Source organism: Lactuca sativa, chromosome 7 (genome assembly GCF_002870075.4).
Source record: "Lactuca sativa cultivar Salinas chromosome 7, Lsat_Salinas_v11, whole genome shotgun sequence".
Lineage (NCBI taxonomy): Eukaryota > Viridiplantae > Streptophyta > Magnoliopsida > Asterales > Asteraceae > Lactuca > Lactuca sativa.
Window position 1 is genome coordinate 72,447,195 of NC_056629.2, and position 19,420 is coordinate 72,466,614.

The 19,420-nt window shown below is 35.1% G+C and overlaps 2 protein-coding genes across 5 annotated transcripts; both read right to left on the reverse strand.

The window, feature by feature from the left end:
• Positions 1-943: 943 nt before the first annotated feature.
• On the reverse strand, positions 944-3,817 carry LOC111881627 (leucine aminopeptidase 1-like). Its single transcript, XM_052765159.1, has 9 exons — positions 3,381-3,817; positions 2,773-3,199; positions 2,493-2,687; positions 2,164-2,389; positions 1,951-2,077; positions 1,792-1,887; positions 1,656-1,733; positions 1,484-1,544; positions 944-1,389 (listed from the first exon to the last, which is right to left on the reverse strand). Exons 1-9 carry the CDS (start codon positions 3,621-3,623, stop codon positions 1,070-1,072), a joined length of 1,773 nt encoding a protein of 590 aa, XP_052621119.1. The 5' UTR covers positions 3,624-3,817; the 3' UTR covers positions 944-1,069.
• A 5,381-nt stretch (positions 3,818-9,198) lies between these two features.
• On the reverse strand, positions 9,199-13,012 carry LOC111881625 (probable cyclic nucleotide-gated ion channel 5). 4 transcript variants are annotated; one of them, XM_023878026.3, is made up of 7 exons: positions 12,732-13,012; positions 11,645-12,232; positions 11,362-11,574; positions 10,673-10,974; positions 10,443-10,554; positions 10,103-10,339; positions 9,199-10,029 (listed from the first exon to the last, which is right to left on the reverse strand). In XM_023878026.3, the coding sequence occupies exons 2-7, from the start codon at positions 12,179-12,181 to the stop codon at positions 9,322-9,324; spliced, it is 2,109 nt and encodes a 702-aa protein (XP_023733794.1). In that variant the 5' UTR covers positions 12,182-12,232; positions 12,732-13,012; the 3' UTR covers positions 9,199-9,321. The 4 variants fall into 4 exon arrangements, with proteins under 4 accessions (XP_023733794.1, XP_023733795.1, XP_023733793.1 ...); XM_023878027.3 differs by having other exon boundaries at positions 12,728-13,012; XM_023878025.3 differs by having other exon boundaries at positions 11,645-12,241; positions 12,728-13,012.
• Between the last annotated feature and the right edge of the window lie 6,408 nt (positions 13,013-19,420).

Here is a 19,420-nt window from a genome sequence, read left to right on the forward strand (position 1 = left end):
TCAAATCTATCAACCTTCATTAAAAAATTAAAAAATTTAAAAGCTATCATACCCTAATACATTACTTTGTTTGTAAGAAAAATCGAACAAAAATCGGACCACACACTATTTAATACAATAGTGTCCATGCTTGGGAATAAATCAATACTTTGTTTAAAGACCAAAAAACGATCAAGTTTAGTCATTTTCATACAAGTCGATTCAATTTTAATAAATCTCTTACCACCTGTTTGAACGTCAACCAACTCGTTATTAATAATAAAGTCATTAAAGCTTTGAGCATACCACATACAAAATTACTGTTTGTTTTTTGGAAACTTTTTCAGACCTCTTATTACTGCGCGGCGTAGCACACGCGCATCACTTTTCATCTCGCAACTGTTTGTTTTTCAGAAGTCTTCGGATTAAAAAACCTCTGCGCGTGTTCTTCTTGGCGCAACACTTGTTTTGCCTTTTCTTACTTCTTTCAACCTCTTTTTTTTTCTTGCTAAAATATTGATTATATATTGTTGAAATCTTATTTGATATTTTTTTTCGTTTTTTTTTATTCTTGTTGAATTTTTTTTTCTTTTCTTTTTATATTGAATAATAATAATTTTTTTGATGAAATATCATTATTTTATGCTAAAATATCTTTATTTTTTGTTAAAATATCATATTTTTTTTACTGAAATATTATAAATTTTTGCCGAAATGTCATACATTATTAAACTTTCGGTATTAAAAACTATTTTCGGATTATAAAATCATTTTATTTTAATTTTTTAATATCTGCAGCAACATGCAGATGTTAAAAAAACAAAAACGCTTCTTATTACATTTTGCAGCCGTTTGGTCCGCCTCTTCTACTGCGAGGGTTGCAGAGGTGGTCCGTAGACTTTATGGATTTTTGCTTCAAAAAAACAAACAACACCTAAGCTTTTAAAGCACTACAAATCACAAATCTTGAAAGAGTTCCATATCCTTTTTTTCTTATAACAAAGTCCAAATTTTCAATCATGTTGAAACATTTTGTTTCTTTTTATCAAAACAACAAACTTTTCCATCTATCTAACAAAAATTAAAAAGTTTAAGATGATGAGTTGGCAACAACCCATTGGACCAAAGTAGGAACAGCAAAACCTGTTGCTGCTTTCTTCTTATCATTCCACACAGGTCCAGCCATGTCAATATGCAACCATTCCACTTTTTCATCAACAAACTGTTTCAAGAAAAGGGCGGCAGTAATAGAGCCGCCCTGGCGGCCGCCAGTGTTCACCATATCAGCCACCCCTGATTTCATCGAGTCCCAGTAACTCTCCTCCATCGGCAACCTCCAAAGTTTTTCTCCGGCCACTTCCGAGGCGGCAACCACCTCTTTTGCTAGTTCATCATTCGGTGTAAAGATGCCTGAAAAAAGTCAAAAAAAACCACCATGTTTTCATAAATTTTGAGTTGAAATTACTTATTTGCCCTTTATCTATCTATTATCACATGTTGTTACCTGCAATTGAAGGCCCAAGAGCAACTATACATGCTCCAGTCAGTGTCGCCAAATCAACAATCTACACAAAATTAATGATCGTGAGGGCATTTTCGTCTTTTTCCATAAAATAGAAAGATATATATATATATATATATATATATATATATATATATATATATATATACCTTACCTTATCTACACCTTGGTTACAAGCATATACTAGCGCATCAGCAAGGGTAAGTCTACCTTCTGCATCTGTGTTGTTAACCTGAAAAATGACCATTTTACCCTTCTCTCTAACAAAGGAACCAATGAAAAAAAATTACCTCAATTGTTTTCCCATTTGAAGCTGTTAATATGTCCCCAGGCCTCATACCTGTCCCACTTATCATATTCTCACAAGCTGCTACAATAAAATGAACCTGAAATACCAATATAAATATATAATATACATTTAAAAATAATAAATAAATAAATAAATTTACCTCTACTCCTGGTGGTTTAATTTGAGCAAGAGCTTTTGCAGCACCTAAAACCGCTGCAGAGCCACCCATGTCAAACTTCATCAGCTCTATTAAACAACCAGGTCCAGTCTTGATGTTATAACCACCACTACAACAACAAATAAATTCTAAAATTTAATTTCATAAATCAATATGATGATGATGATGATGATGATGATGATGATGATGATGAACCTGTCAAAAGTCAACCCCTTCCCCACCAATGCAAGCTTGGTTTTAATGGATCCAGTCGGAGGTTTATAACATAAATGTATAAATTTAGGAGGGTTTTCAGAAGCAGCAGCAACACCAAGAAAAGAACCCATTTTCAACTCTTTACATTGCTCTGTATCAAGAATTTTTGCACTAAAAACATCGCTATATGTTGAAGCAATCTTTTCAGCCTCTTCCGCTAATACCCCTGTTACAATTATTAAAAAAGAAAAATGTAAAACTATATTTTAAGTTTTTAACTCTCTATCAACAATTGAAAATGAGATATGTATGGAGGAAGGATAACGAACCAGGGGTAAGTACATTGGGAGGTGCATTTACAAGCTCTTTTCCCAAAATTACCCCTGAGCAAACATACTCTGTGTACTTGAGTTTCTTTTCTAACTCGGGTCCACCTCCAAGGTTAAGAAAGTCAATTGACTTGAGAGAAGGTTTCTTCGACTCGGATTTAAATCTGTTATCTTCGTATGTCCCTAACAATGCACCTATAATGGGAAAAAACGAAATTAAGATGATATATAAAGAAAATATAAAGGAGGTTGTTATTTCTTGAATGGAATATCAATATACCAGTTGCTATTGCTGAAGCTGTAGTGAGCTTCAATTCAGGAGTAAAGTCTTGTGAAGAAGCAAGAGCAACAGCGACATTGTTAGCTTGAGAAGCTTTAGCAGATGAAGCGACAGATTCACCAAGACTTCGATAAGCAGAAATGGAAGAAGATGAAGTTATTGGGGGTTTTCCAAGCCCAATTAAGCTGACCCGTTTGGTTCCAAGACCCGAAAGTCTAAGAACGGTTGATTGTCCTACTCTTCCTGTGAAATCTTCCTCGGTTGATACTTCAGATAATAATCCATCTAATTGGGAATCGAGCTTCTTCAGGAGAAGATTTTGGAACTTCGAGTTTTCGTCTTTTATCATGTCTTTTTCGGTTACACCAACTGCTAGAATGTCTCCTTTCCAATCGACCAAATCGATGTCTTTTGTAGCTAAAGAGATCTTTCGTGTTTCAAAAAAGAGAGAGATTATCAGATTAGGATAGGAAATCAGTAAAGGTTATGAAATTAGGATAGTGTGTAATTGTGTTAGACAGATAGACGCACACAGAATGATAAGCAATTCGTCGAACAGTTTAAGGGCATTAATAAGTCAAAAGAAAGATCAAGTTTAAGAGTGGGACCTTGGGGGATTCGATTTCGGCAGGATGAGTGAGGCCAAGAGTGGCCTTGGCAACTGTATGAGCCATACGTTTCCCTCTTCGAGAACAGAACAAGGGATTTACAGAAATTGCAGCAGTAGAGACTGAAAATGAAAAGCGCAGATTGGGAATAGATCTAAACTTGGTGAAAATGAAGGAAGACGAAGAAGTTGAAGCAAGCAGAGTAAGAGAAGAACATGATGCTAGTCTAATGGGAGCTGCCATTTTCAAATTTAAGCAAGTGAAGTGTGTATATGAAGGCAGGAAGGAAAGAGTCGATGTAGAAGATGAGAGAACGATAATTCGATGAGATTGATGCACGTTACAAGCAAAGCATTAAGCATATCATTCGGCGTTTCTCTCTGCTTCAAAGATAATATCGCATTTGCCAAACATTTTTTTTTTGTGTTTGAGGTCCATTCTCAAGACCTTAAAAATCATATTTAACAGTATGAAAAAATTACTATTTTATTTTTAAAAAAATCTAGACACTGTTGTATGGCAAACTAGCTATTCATTTCAACATTTTCATTTGATAGCATATGTGTTTCAAATATATTTAGTACATAAATATTGGGGAAAGGTTGGGTAAACCAACCGGTTGTTATAAAAGACTTAGATATAAACAATTATTGGTATAGTATGAGTTTCATTACTGATTACTCCCATTTGGATGCTTAGATTTACAATGAATCATATTTGTACTGATTTGTCATGCATCTTCTAGATAATACATCAAACATTCGTTTCGTTAAAAACCTAGTAGGAGAAAACTATTTCGGACAAAAACTCTAGTTGAAGGATAAAAAAGTACGATTTGATGTGTTGAGCGAATGAAATAATCATACTTGAAGTGGCTCATTAAAACATTAATAAAAGAACACTCAGTGAGACAAACTTTTAAAGACGGACAAAAGAGTATAAAATTGTTACAGAAACATTCAATTAGATACGCATCCATCCAGATTTTCATTGGTAAGAATGTCGTTTTTATCAAGATAAACCTAATAAGATAAAACCCTTGAACTAAAGACAAAAAGAGTACACCAACATTCGTCGTGATCCCCCCCCCCCCCTTCTCCCACCATGCACTCAACATGGGGGTAAGCATACATCAGGATACAATCTTTACTTATACATAACTAGGTAGTGGTAGAACCACAAAAAAAAAATCCAAGGTGCAACACACGTGGGGTAGAACGCTGAAAAATTTACTAATTGTCAGGAAATTTTCCTAAAAATTCACCTTGCGCCAAAAATTTTAAGAATAGCACATGCTACTGCTGGAACCCCCTGATTTTTGCCCCTGTAAGGGTCATGTCATTTAGGTAGCTAAAAGGCGTTCACAAAGTTCAATGGCTCTGACATTTTTTTTTGAATGAATACTTTGGTAGTGACTTGGTGAACAAGTTTGCATGATTCTTCTCTTATTAAATATGTTGCACTTCAGTCTTTTAAACTTCTTATTGTTCATGTGTAAGGAACAATTTTAAAGATACGTGTTTAGTGTTATCCCCTTTGATGTAACCATGTTTCACTTGAAAAATAACAATAATGTTATCTTCTTATATGACAATTGGTTCGTTATGATCCTAAGCTAAATTACATGTACTTCGAATATGGCAAGTTATAGCTCGAAGCCATACACACTTTCTAGTTGCCTCATAGAGCGCGAGTAGTTCGGAGTGATTCTTCGAAGTAGCAACTAAAGTCTGTTTACAAGACCTCTAGGATATCGTCGTGTTGTTGATGGTAAAGACATAACTAGATTAGGAACGTCCTTTATACGGGTCTGATAAGTAACCTACATCGGCATAGCTGACAAAGATCACGTTATTTCGAGTATCATTTGGGGTAGATCCATTCAATGACACATAAAGAGAGAATAAACTCATATATGTAATGCCTATAAGGTAACATAAGATGTCTTTAATACCATTTCAGTGGCAATGTGTTGACGTAATGTTGCGTCGAGCAAGACAACGTATAAGAAACGAGATGTGCGGTCCGGTACATTGGGATAAGTACAATAATGCACCTATTACACCCAGATATGAACATTCAGGGCTCAATATCTCTCCAGTATCTTCCTTTGGACGGAAGGTGTCATTTTACTATCTATAGAATAAACGATCATGGGAGTACATGATGGTTTGCGTCATAATGACTAAAGCGTCTCAACACCTTCTAAGTGTAATTTTCTTGGTGAAGTAAAACTCATATTACATTGCTTGATTTGTAGGTTGAGGCAATATTGTGTCTTCAGAAGATTTTCATCTCGAATTAGTTTATCAGAATTTTAGCAGTGTCAAACAATTCTTTTGAGGTTCCTATGAAGTTTATATCGATAGACTATGATAATTACACACCAAAAGTGGATTTCTTTATATACATGTAGTATTATATCTCATTGTTTAAATATAATATTCTGATCAAGTACTCACTTTGACGGTTATACTACATCCATCCAAATTGTTTCAATCCATAAAGAGTTCATCTCAATCTTATCGAGAACGTGTTCTGTGGTCTAGTACTACTTGATTCAGGTAATGTCAGTGACTCTCATGTACATCTGATGTCAATACCTCCATAAAAGATAGACTGTGACCACATCCACAAGCTGTATATTTAGTTTTTCGAAAACTACTAAAATGATTAAGTAGCGGCATGTTATAACATCCATTATGGGAGAATACGTCTCCTCGTAATCAATTCTAGGGCGTTGAGAGAATCCTTTTTCCATGAGGCAATTTTTGTACTTTACAATATCATTATTTTCATTACGCTTCCTTACGTAAACTCATTTATTACCAATTGATATAACAATAGTTTGTATTGGAGCAACATGTCCAAACACCTTTATTTTCACTAAGGAATCCAATTCATCGTAGATTGCTTGTTTTCATTGAGGCCACTCCATTCTATGTCTGCACTCAACAATAGTAAATGGTTTTATGTGGTCATCGCTCATAATATTAGTGGCGACTATGTATATGAACACATCATCAATGACAGTCTCGTTTCGCTTCAAATTATCGTCCAAGATAGCATACTCGACATTTCAAGATTATTAGGACGACGAGAAATTGGTGTTTCTTCGGAAACACGCTCATCTAATACATAACCATAATCCTTAATGATTTTGTGTGGCAAAACGGATGCAACATAATTTCTTCTCTGCCTAGGTAGAACATCCTTGGAATTTAGTGACATTCCTCTTTTTCTTAGGAAGAGTGGCATACTAGAGAGTTGATGGCAACGTTCTTTGCACGGTGGGTACAATCGGTGCAACACGTTCAATCGGAACATGGTGCTACACATAGACGTCTATCATTGTAGACACATTTACAACACATTCACGTTTTCCTTATTCCAAAAATCATATATAAACTTATCTTAAATGTATAGACCTAATAAAATACGATTAAAACATTAAATAAGTATATAACTTACAAAGTTTTCATAAGTTGCCATGAAAGGTGTGGGTAAAGAAATGACCAAGTACCTTAATGATTTTCAGTTCAGGGTTGGTGTGTCCGGCGGTGCTGAGGCCGTGTACACAGTGCCAATAAGGTGTTGAGTGAACAACATGTTGATGGGTCTCTTGTAATGCCGACTGTGGATTTCTTGAATGCCTTTGACCTGGTGGATAGATCAGCATTGCTCCACGAGATTAAGAAGATGTGCTCTTCCATTTCTTTGTGGGTGAATTTCTTGTACGGGCAAGCAACGAGACTTTGTATCGGAGACCAACATATATGGTCTGCCACTGGGGTGCAGCAAGGCGATCCCTTGGGCCCTCTTCTTTTTGCCCTCGTTTTGCACCCTCTTGTGCACAAGATTAGAGACAATTGTAAGCTCCTTCTCCATGCTTGGTATCTAGATGATGGGTCTGTCATTGGGGATTCAGAGGATGTGGCTAGAGTGTTGAACATTATTTAGTTGCATGGTCCAAGCTTGGGTCTTGAGTTGAACATCAAGAAAACAGAGATTTTTTGGCCCTCCTGTGATGGTAGGAAGCTTCGTGCCAATTTATTGCCAACGGATATAGGGAGACCTTCTTTGGGGGTGAAGCTCCTTGGGGGGGCTGTTAGCAGAGATGCAAAGTTTATTAGCGGGATGGCCATGAAGAGAGCGGTCAATGTTGTTGATTTGATGGACCTTTTTCCATAACTATGTGACCTGCAGAGTGAGCTCATTTTGCTTCGATCATGTATGGGTATTGCAAAGCAATTCTTTGGTTTAAGGACATGCCAGCTGGTACCCATAGAAGAGGCAACTTTGTTCTTTGACAAAGGATTGCGCAGGTCTATCGAGGATATGGTGGTATGTGGAGGCCCCTTCTTTGGAGACATTCAGTGGCGACTGGCTTCCTTACCTATTTGTTTCAGTGGTTTGGTTTTGTACACGGCATACGATGTTTCCTCCTATGCATTTGTAGCCCCGAGGGCCCAATCTTTGGCATTAAAAGACCACATCTTACGTGACAGTGACGTATGTGGTATGGACTCAAATTACCTATGTGCTATAACTCGTATTTGCGATACGATTCCATGATTTGACTCTAGTGGTTTCACTAATAAGGACACCACCCCCCTAAATCCCAAAAAGCATTGGCATGTGCCCTTTTTAGCAAAATCGTCAAAGATATGGAAGTCGACTTCGACATGACTGTCCGACAGAAAACAGTCTTTGAGTGTCTGTGGACACCTCATGCTCAGGATTTTCTGCTAACTATCCCTATTGATGGTCTTGGCCAGCATATGTCTCCTGTGGAGTACCAAACTATCCTTCGTTACCGCTTCATGATTCCCCTATTCCCAATTGAAGAGATATGCCCAGTTTGCCGCAAGACATGTTTGGATACCTTTGGGGAACATGTGGTTAATTGTAGAGAGCTCCATGGTTTCAAGTATAGACATGATGTGGTTCAGGATGTTCTCTTTAATGCTTGTCGGCGTGCTGGTATTTCTGTGAAGAAAGAAGCGCTAGTGAACTTTTTGACGGACCTGTAAGATGGAAGGTCTACACTTAGACCGGCTGACATTTTGGTATTTGGATGGATAGGAGGGAAGCATGCGTGCGTGAATCTTACTGGGGTCTATCCTCTCGTTGGTTTGGAGAGCTGGAGTTTCACAGCAGGAAATGCCGCTTTGAAAGCCGCTGCGTGCAAAGTGGTAAATCACGAGAATGCATGTATAGAAAATCAACATGTGTTTGTACCTTTTGCATTCGATATATTTGGTTTTCTTGTACCAGAGACGGTGGAGCTCCTCAACAGAGTCCAACGAGTCATGCATTCTAATTTCATATCTCCTAAATCCACAAATGTTGTTTTTAAAAGAATTGGTTTTGTCATCTAGAAAAAGCTAACGGCGCAGTTTGTTGTCCGTTTGCTTTCAATTGATATGTATTGAACTTTTTTAGATATATGAAATATAATTATTATTAGAAAGAGTAATGATGATTTCTTCATTTAAGGTTTATTTATACTTTCTTAGTTGGTGAAGCCCAAACGTGAGTGAAGTTAATGGCTTACGATTTGTGACTATTTTTGAAAAAAAACGTTAATTTTTGGCTAGTAACAACTAAATCAAATGAAAAGTTAATGATTTATCTATATAATAGACTTACATATGTTATGAAAATATAAATTAAAATAAAGTTTTACCAATCTGTGTAAATATAATTATATATTATATATTCTAACAAAAACTTTCATGTAATAAAAAATTACCTTTGTTACATAAACTTACATAAAAAATAACTAACATCAGTAAGAAAAAGTAAAATAAGTTGGTTAACTGAATATGTCCTCGACCTTATATAAGATAACATCCTACATGCATTAACAAGTTGTACCTTACAACTCATAAAAGCATACGTATAAGTTTGTTAATGTACAAGCACATGATGCAACAAACTAATCAGCGTCTGCAGTGAAATCCGGTTCCGGAGGCTTCTGCAACTTCATCAATTCCCGAGCACTCTTCAGGTTCCGATTCCGGTGAACTCCACGAAGAGCATTAGCGGCAAATCTCGACGCCAAAAAAGTAGCTCCAAGGCTATAAGAACTTCCACCGCCACCACCACCACCACCTCCATTTTTACGCGCCGCCAATTCCGCTTCCTCTTCTTCCTTCCGCCGCTGCTCCAAAACCTTCCGTTTAGAATATCTCCGCCAGGCCGCCTGAATGAAACACGCCGCCCAAGTCCGCCACTGCTGTGAGTAAAATCGGAAAGTGTGCTGTACCTGTCGACTGTGAAGCCGCCGGAACTGACCGGCGACGAATTTCAATTCGTCGGCCGGTAGGGCAAACGCTTCGACTTCTCTCAACGCTTTGACTGTTCTAGTGGAAGACGGAAGGTTAGCTCCGGATTTAGGGTCCAACGCCCATGTTAGAAGCTCCTCCCCGCAGAAATCTCCTTCTTTTAGAAAACCGCTGTTGAAGAAACCGCTTCTTCCGCCGTCTGTGGTGGCGCTCTCGAGACGACCGCGTATTATGAAGAGCATTTCATCCACCGGATCTCCTTCTCGAACTATGTAAGTATTGTTCGTGTATAAACACGGTTTCAATCGTTCACAAATCGCATCTAGTAACGTCTCATCCATGTTCTCAAACAACGGAACCTGCAAATTTCGATTTGAATTAAATCGTTAACGAAAATTTCACTTTTTGATCATGGATCTGAAATGTTCTTACCCGCTTGACTAAACCTAGACAAAGATGACGTTTTATGTCTCTTCTGAGATCCTTGGGTAGATTCTGAACCAAATTTTCTTCATCAACTCCTCGAGTTTCTAACCATTTGTATTGATCATAGCGTCTCACACGTTCTCTGAGATCTTGCGGAAGTAATCGATGATGCATCCATTGTTCTGAGTCACGTCTCTTCACTCTCATTTCTTCAAGTCGGATTGTAAGAGATTGAAGATACGTCTGTTATTATATACGTATAAAACCAGTAAACAACTAACTCTTTATAAATAACTCTTAATCTGTTAATCAATCAAAAACTAAGATTCTCATATATGTTTTAAACCTGCATATTCCCAATCAACAGAGCAAAGAGAATGAGCCCAAATATGGCTAATGCAATGGAAAATATACTCTCTCCAGGATAAGTGCTGGTTTCAAGCCCCTGACCAAGTGTGCTGCCATACAAAAACAAAAACAAAACTCTCATTCCTTAAATGTAAAAAATAGCATCATACTTTCGTTTATTTACATAACAAATTCTAAAAAATATATATATAGAATATTGTTATATACCTCAAATTCTGCAGGCCCCACCAGAGGCAATAACAGTACTTTGAAACAAAATTTTTAGAAGAAACAATCCCCGAGGATAACGCCTGTTCAAAAATCCCAAAATCAAAAGGCGGATTATCACCATCGGTAGAGCAAGCATCTTTCAAAATCTGGCCACTAACATCGCGCCACGTGTCGTAACCCGCCATGCGTTCATTCCCACAGTACAAAAAATTCTTATTAAAATGCTTCCTTTCACAAGCTCTTTGCCAACACGTATCCTTTCGTTCTACAGACAATAAATACCAAAACGCCCCAACTATCTGAAAAACACAAAACTTCAAATTAGTCACTTACGACATTGTACTTTTATCATTACACGGATGGTCCCTTTGATTTAGGGTAATCTGTGTGTTTGGTCCCTAACAACTTTTTTTTTTAACTCAGACTGTCCCTACTTTATATTTTTGTTGCATGCTTGGTCCTTGTCCGTTCTAAAAACACTGATTTACCAGGACCAAACGTGCAATAAAAATATAAAGTAGGGAAGGTCCGAGTTAAAAAAAGTTACCAGGGACCAAACATGCAGATTACCCTAAACAACATGGACCATCCATGTAATTTACCGATTTTTTAAAGTATAGAATATGAAAATAGAATGCTATATTGCTATAATGAAAGTATGTTGCTATTTTTTGCATTTGACTGACATGACTGGCGAGCATGTAGAGCAATAAGTAGTAAGCAGCACCGGCCCATGCGGTTTCAGCAACTACACCAGCGGTTCTTTTGAGTTCGGAAGTTAAAGGGACGATTCTTGCAAATCTTGGAATGTATTGAAGGAGTATGATAATAAGCAAAGCTTGTTTTGTAGCTAATACGTCTGAACCTCTAGACGTATGTAGATATCTCCACACAACAATCTACAAAATTGGAAAATCAAAGTAATTATTTGAGTCCTTGAAAAACCACAAAACACATTAATTATCTAACCTGAGGCAAGGGAACAACCGCAAGGAAATCGATTATAAAATACCACCTCATATATCTCTTAGCAATCTGGCCGGGATCAATCACAAGTTCACCGCGTCCAAAAACCCTAGATGAAGGGGCAATGTAGGCAGTGCGGAATTGAAGGGCCATATGGATAAGATAGAACACATCTACAACAGTTCTCAAAGTTGTAGCAATAATAGCCAAGTTGTTATCAATTCCAAGGCATGTTTTTGACTCATCGAAAACCGGAAGATAGAAGAAAAGTGGGTCTATGGAAACTGCGAGAATACATGAGGCAACAAAGTATTTGTTCCATGTGAGTAGGAATGTATCTTGAGGGTCTAGGATTTTGTTTTCAGAGGCTTTGAGGTCTTCGGGGAACACAGCACGTGAAACGCCAAACCCTAGTGATCTACCTATGGATTTCAGGCTTTCTGATCCTTTTCTGATTCCGTTTTTGAAGGATTTTGAGGAGGTGGGAATTGGGCGAGTTGGACGGGTTGTACTTATACCCTCAAATCCGTATTTATTCATTGGAATTGATAATGATCTTGAATCCAAATCTTTCAAGCTTCAAATGGGAAACTGCAGAATCTATGCACAAAATTATCATCATTAATATCTTCTTAGGTTCTTATTAATAAATAATCAATTACATCATAAGTAGCATCCTCTTTCTTCTTTATTGCTTAATTTCATCCTCATTCATTGACTAGGTTTTTATTATATTCTATCCACATCAAGTGAGATCACCGTCTAGATTCATATATAATTGTAAAATTACAACCACAAAATCCTACATGATAACACCGATTTCAATTTTCAAAACCCCTTTGGGAAAACCTAATTCTTTAATTTCACTTGATTATCATATCTACTATCCCCAAATTTATTAATAGCTATGAGAGCGTTAACCTTACAAACAAATGAGATCGCCTACAGAAAAGTAAATACGATAGCTCAAATAAATCTGACCTAATAAAAAATAAAAAAGGAACCTAGCGAAGTCAGATACAGTCATCAATTACATCAAACGAAAGCTTTTTGAGTGTAAACTAGAAAGATCGGTGAAAATCGTACTTACTAGACTTTCAGGGACAACCACACCGCCGGATTAAAGCATCACCGACACTAGAAGAGTGATAACTGTCGCGCCGGATATATGGAAATTTCATACAAAATGAAGCGATAGAGAAACTGAAAACACGAAGAAATCTCAAAATTTGTTTGATGAAGAGATAGGAGCAAAAAGAGTAGTGGCTGGCGGAAAGTATGTCTGAGAGCACCCAGCTGGTAGAAGCTGCCGGTAAGGAAGGTTGGGGAGCGTTGGGGGAGGGAGTTAAATTTGTGTATATAACCCTGGAGTTTTGTATGAACTCAAGCTAAGCCCTCAAGTCTTTAATAAATTGCTAATATTCATTCCTAAAAAAATCATAAATATATATACTATAAAAAATAATTTACAAGTTATATTTAAAAAAAAAGTTATTCAGATTAATGTTTAAATGAGCTTATTGATTTTTTTTTTAATATGCTAAACTTATTTTTATTAGTTATAAAAAAAAAAGTCAATCTTTTACATGTCTTTTTATATCCTATTATATATTTAAGCTATCTTTTCAATTATTTTTATAAAACATCATTTTTTATCAACTATTAATTAGCTTTTTAGGCTGTGTTTGGCGCGTCACAACTAGCTTATTTTTCGAGCTTTTTTATGTTGTCGTGTTTGGTAAGTCAAAAAGTAGCTTATAAGCTAGCTTTTTGAAAAACTACTTAGACTAGCTTTTTAGGAGCTTTTTTAAAATTTTTCAAATACACTCCTTAATCTAACCTAATAAATGAAAATCAATTTTGCTAAATGTCATGTTCTTATTGAATTTGACACATGTCATTTTCTAAGAATTTTTGGATTATTTCTTTTCCACTTGTCATTTTCTTAAATTTTTTATTTTTCTTAAATTTAAAATCCACATTTTAATGAGATTTATATATATAAAGTAGATCATTCTATTAAATTTCATAATAAATGCTCTACAACCTTTATTACTTACTTAATTTATTATATTCTTTGTATTTATGTAAAATTATTATTTTAAAAAATATGTAATGCTTATAATTTTATATTAAAGATTTTTTTTATAAACCCGTGTAATACACGGGTCTTACACCTAGTTAATTATAAAAATACATATTCTTACATGTCATTTTATGTAATTTTATATATTTCAGCTAGCTTTTCAGCTAGTTTTACCAAACATTATTTTTTATCAGCTAGTTTTTCAGCTATCAGCTAGCTTTTTATTTAACAGCTAGCTTTTCAGCCATCAGCTAGCTTTTCAGCTAGTCCGTCAAACATAGCCTTAGCTAATTTGTCAAACAACACCTAACATAAGTTTTATATATATTTAGTTCCTACTATAAAAACATTTTTTGGATAGAATAAAATTTGGGTCTTTTGTTTTGAAAAGTATAAAATGGAATTGTTTTAAAATTGAAAAAGAAAAAAAAAATTCGTTGTTCACTCCGAATCAAATTAGAAAAAGGTTTCCAAAAACTCTAAAATCAAATAATAAAATATACATAGTTAAACTTACTATCGATTTTGTTGGCCCCAGACTCATTTTGTACAATCTTGTTAGAAAAAGTAACATTTAAACAAACATCGGACATGTTGGTGCATTTGATATACAGTTTTTGGAAGCTTCTAACTTTTAAGAAAATCTCGAAAAAAAAAAAACTTTGTCCAACCGTAAGAATTTGTAGTTTTTATTTAAAATAAAAAACTCATAATCAACCTGATCAAGTAGTGTTTAACAAAAAGTTCTTACATATTACACGTGGTCATCAAAACTAATTGATAGCCAGTAGTCGGGAGCTAAAAGCTGGAAGATGTAGTTTTTATTTGTTTATGAGTTTACGGAAAAAATAGCTAAAAGCTTTTAAAACATGTATAATTACATAAAAAGACATCTTTGGAAAATCTAAAACATAAAAATAATTTTACAAAAGGGTAATTAAGTTAATTTGTAAAATTCTAAAAGTTTTTCTTTTTTTAAGCATTGTTTGAAGTAGGTTTTGGATTTGAAATTTGTTGTTTAAGCTAAAAGTTAGGAGCTGCCTTCTATCGAATGAAGTTTTTTTTTTTTTTTTTTTTTTTTTTTTTTTTTTTTTTTTTTTATCAAGCTTTCTCCTAAAAGCTAAAGTTGGAAGTACTTAAAAACTTTTTTTTAGACTAAACGGTGTAGGCAACGCTCAACCGTTTTTTTGACGTGGCCAAGCCTCAATGCCGGGGTAACGACACAAACACCGCCGCTCCTTCCCGTTTTTGCGTGTTATAAGCCTCCCATTATTAGCACAACTTCCTAGAACGCCCATTTTCTTCTTTTCTCCTCTAAAAATGTGGGTTGGCGTTGCCCACTCCGACTAGTCTTCCAAGTTTTTTTCAAACTTTTTCTTAAAATCTTATTGTAAACAATAACCGAAAAAATCTTATATATTTTTGTTTCTTTTTAATATATTTTTGTTTTATGTCTATCACCTCAAGGCAAATGTGAACAATTTTAATATTTCAGTGACAAATAGATAATGAAAAAAAGTTTAGTGACTAAATGTGAACAAAGTCGAAATTTGTTTCCCTCTAAAAAAAATTCAATGACTATATGTGAACAAACTTCCTATTGTATTATGTTTTAGTAAATTATTTATTTTTGTTAAATTATAGCAACATTTGTTGATGAAAAACATCTATGAAATAAAAAAACAAAACCCCAAAAAATATATTAGAAAAAAACGAAAAACCGAAACCGAAATAAAAAAACAATAGTTTGGTATTTTTCAAAATAAAAAATCAAAATTTCCAATCTGATTTGGGTTTAACAAAAAAATATACCATTCTCACCCATAACTATTAAGAAATTGTGTTTCATGGTCAGAAATTACGTTGTATTATGAAAAAAAAAATAATTAAAAAACCTTATTTTTTTAAATAGTTATTTAAAAATGAATTGTTTTTTCTAAAACCTTTTAAAATTATGAGTGACCTTTTTGAAAGAAAAAAAATAATGCCGTTTTAATTGTTGAATATGTAGCTTTTAAAAAAAATTTATATTTGTAAAGATAATATGGATTGGGCGGTTTGGGCGCAACACTTCATAAAACATGTTAACGGTTTTACTTAATTCTATATCTTTAGTTAAATAATCATAAATTCAATAGTTATTCAAACTTTTTAAGAAAATATAATCTCAAATATAAATCAATTGTCCAGGTAAATTAAAAATGTCAAATTCTAAACAACTTGACTTTCATTTTCGATATCATTTTTAATAGTAAATATCAAGGTTCTAAATAGCGTAAGGCGTGACTTGACGGCAATGTCGAATCTCAAGCTTTTCCGAGCCTTAGCGAGTCATGACGTATGTAAGACGTGACTTAAGGCGACAATTTTCTATATAATTAATATTTTTATATGTATTTTCAACTATTATTTATTTTTATACACATATATGAGTTAAGGCGGCGTTTTGACAAAGCTTGGTGGCAGGTGCAAACCTTGGAGTCGTGGCGCGCCATGGCGAGCATTTTAGAACCTTGGTGAATATACTAAGAGTTTTTATTTTTTTATTATTTTATTATTTTTTATTTAATTTCTATAAAAAATATGTACTTTTTTAAAAACCATACTAAAATTCAAAATAACAAAAAATAAAAAATTACATTTTCGAAATCCTAAAAATTAAAAATAACATGAAATTAAAAATTACATTAAAAACCTAATAAAAACCATGAAGTGAAAATTAAAAAAAAAAAAACCTAGAAAAAAAACATAACATCGAAATTTCATTTGCGGTTTAGCTTATATTTTTCGCGAATCGACTTCTTCACCGCTTTAGCCGCATCTTGATCTTCGAGGTTGAGGTACCTCACATCCTCCATAGCAACGAATATTCTGTGAGTCTGACGGTTTCAGTCATATGTCTCTCCAAAGTTGAATTCAACCGTGCCATTTGTGCCATCATTTCATTCGATCTAACTGACCGCTCGGTTCTAACCAATGAATTTGAAGATCTCGCTTTCCCTTTCCTTTTGCTCGAGCTTTTGTTTTGTCCCTTCCCATTGGAGGAGGGTGCGGGGGTACTTCTTTGATGTTTTCGTTATCATCATTAAGATTAATGCCTACGTGATCATCCGACGACACTTGTTGTGAGATTGAATATAAAGATGTTCGACTTCTTTTTGGTGGATTAGCAATTTCTTTATATGTTGCAAGTTCCCTCCACCTAATGTTTCTTTTGACAACTTCTCACACATGAATAAACTTAAAAGGCTTTAGCATATCATCGTGGAATGTAGCGTGTGTTTTTTTTCAATAAACTCGATTCAATTTCTCCGCTAGCCCATTGCTTTTCAAAGTTTGTGTAAATTCCATTCCAATGTGTCACGAGTTTATTAACAAGATTCCATTTAGAATTACATTGGTTAGAGGTCTGATAATTTGGATCTCGACCTATTCCCTTACAAAACCGTTTTGTGATACGTAACCAAAATTGATCACGATTTTGACCCTTTCCCATGTTACCATCTTCGGATATGTCAACCCATGCATTTGCTAACTCAACTTCTTCTTTTCGTGTCCATCTTCTCAATTCGGCCTCCCTTCCCTCCCCCCCCCCCCCCCCCTTGTTGAGGTTGTTGTTCTTCGTCTTCGGAATCGAAAAGAATTTCGGTTGAAGGTAGGAAAGGCAGTTGTGATTAAAATTGGAATTGGGTTTGTTATTAAGGTTGGGATGTTGCTCGGGGTGGTGGGGATTGGAATTGAAATTGTTGTGACATTTAGAATTGTGAATAATAGCTTGGAACCGCCTACAAACGCTTGGTTTTGAGATTGATCCATTTGTGGCTGGTAAGGTGGCGGTGATGCCAGACCGTAACCGAAAAGTGCAAATGAGTTAGATACATTTTGGTTTCAAGCATTTTGGTTGGAAGAGTTTGGGGTGTTGGAAGACATTTTGAATAGAACATGGAATTAAAAATTACATTATTGAATCCAAGTGGACACTTACGATTCTAGACACAGAAATCGTAAGCCAATATGCTAGAGGATTTGGTGAAAGTATGGTGAAAAACGAGAGCTTAAGATCGTAACCCTCTTCTGAAGAAGAAGAACTATTTATATATTAAACGAGATTAGGGTTTCATTAGGGTTGGGCCGTCATTATTTGCTTTGGAAGCAAGTCATGATAATCCAGATTTAATGAGGATTTAGGGTTACCAAAACTAACGAGTTTCGTTAGTTTTACCATAATCACCCTTAAGAATTGAATTTTCCAGTATGTTCCCATATGTAAAATTCGGTGAGATTTTGGGGCGCTGCCCCCGGACCCCCGACTAGCTATCAAACCGGCTTCTAATTCGATCTTATACACGCGTGTACTCCGCATAACCCCCGTACATATATTAGAGTACAAATTATGAAGCCCCTTAGCTCACATGTTAAATCCAGTTACTTAAAATGACATAGTGACACTAAAATCACCAACAGTTTTAACCTTAACCTGAAAACCAATAAATATATATCTAAATGAATTTTAAAGCAGAAAGTGTTGATTGAGACTTAAAGATGTTTTTAACTCTTCACGAAAAGCATGCAAAGATGAACAGGAGGTTGAAGAGTGGATTCCGTGTTATGTTAATTATGTTGTGAAGAAAAAAAAGTTGTTGATGTATAATTATGTTTAGGTTAAAATAAGAGTAGAAATGTTAATATGTTTTTTAACGTGAATAAGGAATAAGGAATTTAAATAAGTAGTAAAATAGTAATTTATCAAAAAAATTATATAAGTCGATAAGTATTCATATTTTTATCTATCCAAATATTTACGATAACTTATTAGAAATGTCAAATCATAATAAATCAATAAAGACTTAAGAACTCTCATGTCATATCTTTTCTGTTCTTTATTGCTCTTTCTATTACAAACTTCAATCATTATATCTTTTTACAGTGTTTAACCTTAAAAGAGTATTCCAAACTTTAAGATAAGTTGGTAATTACGTTAGATAATCGAAACTAGAAGGTTATCTACGTTTCGCATAGATGGAGGGTGGCATATCGTTTGGATCTCCCAAAAGAACTCAACCAGATTCACAATACTTTTCATGTCTCTCAGCTGCGGAAATATTTAGTTGATGATTCCACAGTGGTTCCATTTGAGGATATTCATGTGGATGACCGCCTTGACTACATTAAGAGACCGGTAGCGATCCTTGACCGGAAGACGAAAACCTTGAGGAACAAGGTTGTGAGATTGGTGAAGGTGCAGTGGCAGCACCGGAAGGGTTTGAAGTGGACTTGGGAGTTCGTGGAAGAGATGAGGGAGCTTTATCCAGAGTTATTTTCGTCAGTGGACTTCGAAGACGAAGTCTGAATCAAGTGGGGGAGAATTGTAACGCCCGATTTGTCAGGTAAAGCCCTTAGCTATTAATTTCTTGCATTTGGAACCTTGGGCACGAGTATGCTAGGCATACATATTGGTACACCGGGCGTACTCTAGTGACTGTTTTTAAGGCGGGGAATGCTGATGGGTTTTAAACAAACAATCCTATGTGTGCATGCAACCCTGAAGTTGGATCTATGTTTTCACTATTAGTTATACAACTTTATGAACACAAAAAGAAACCTGGCATGCTAGTACTATTTTCGAAATCCACATAGAAGAATAGAATACATACCTTTTGTTGTTATATAGTAATAACAACTAGTTCCTTGAA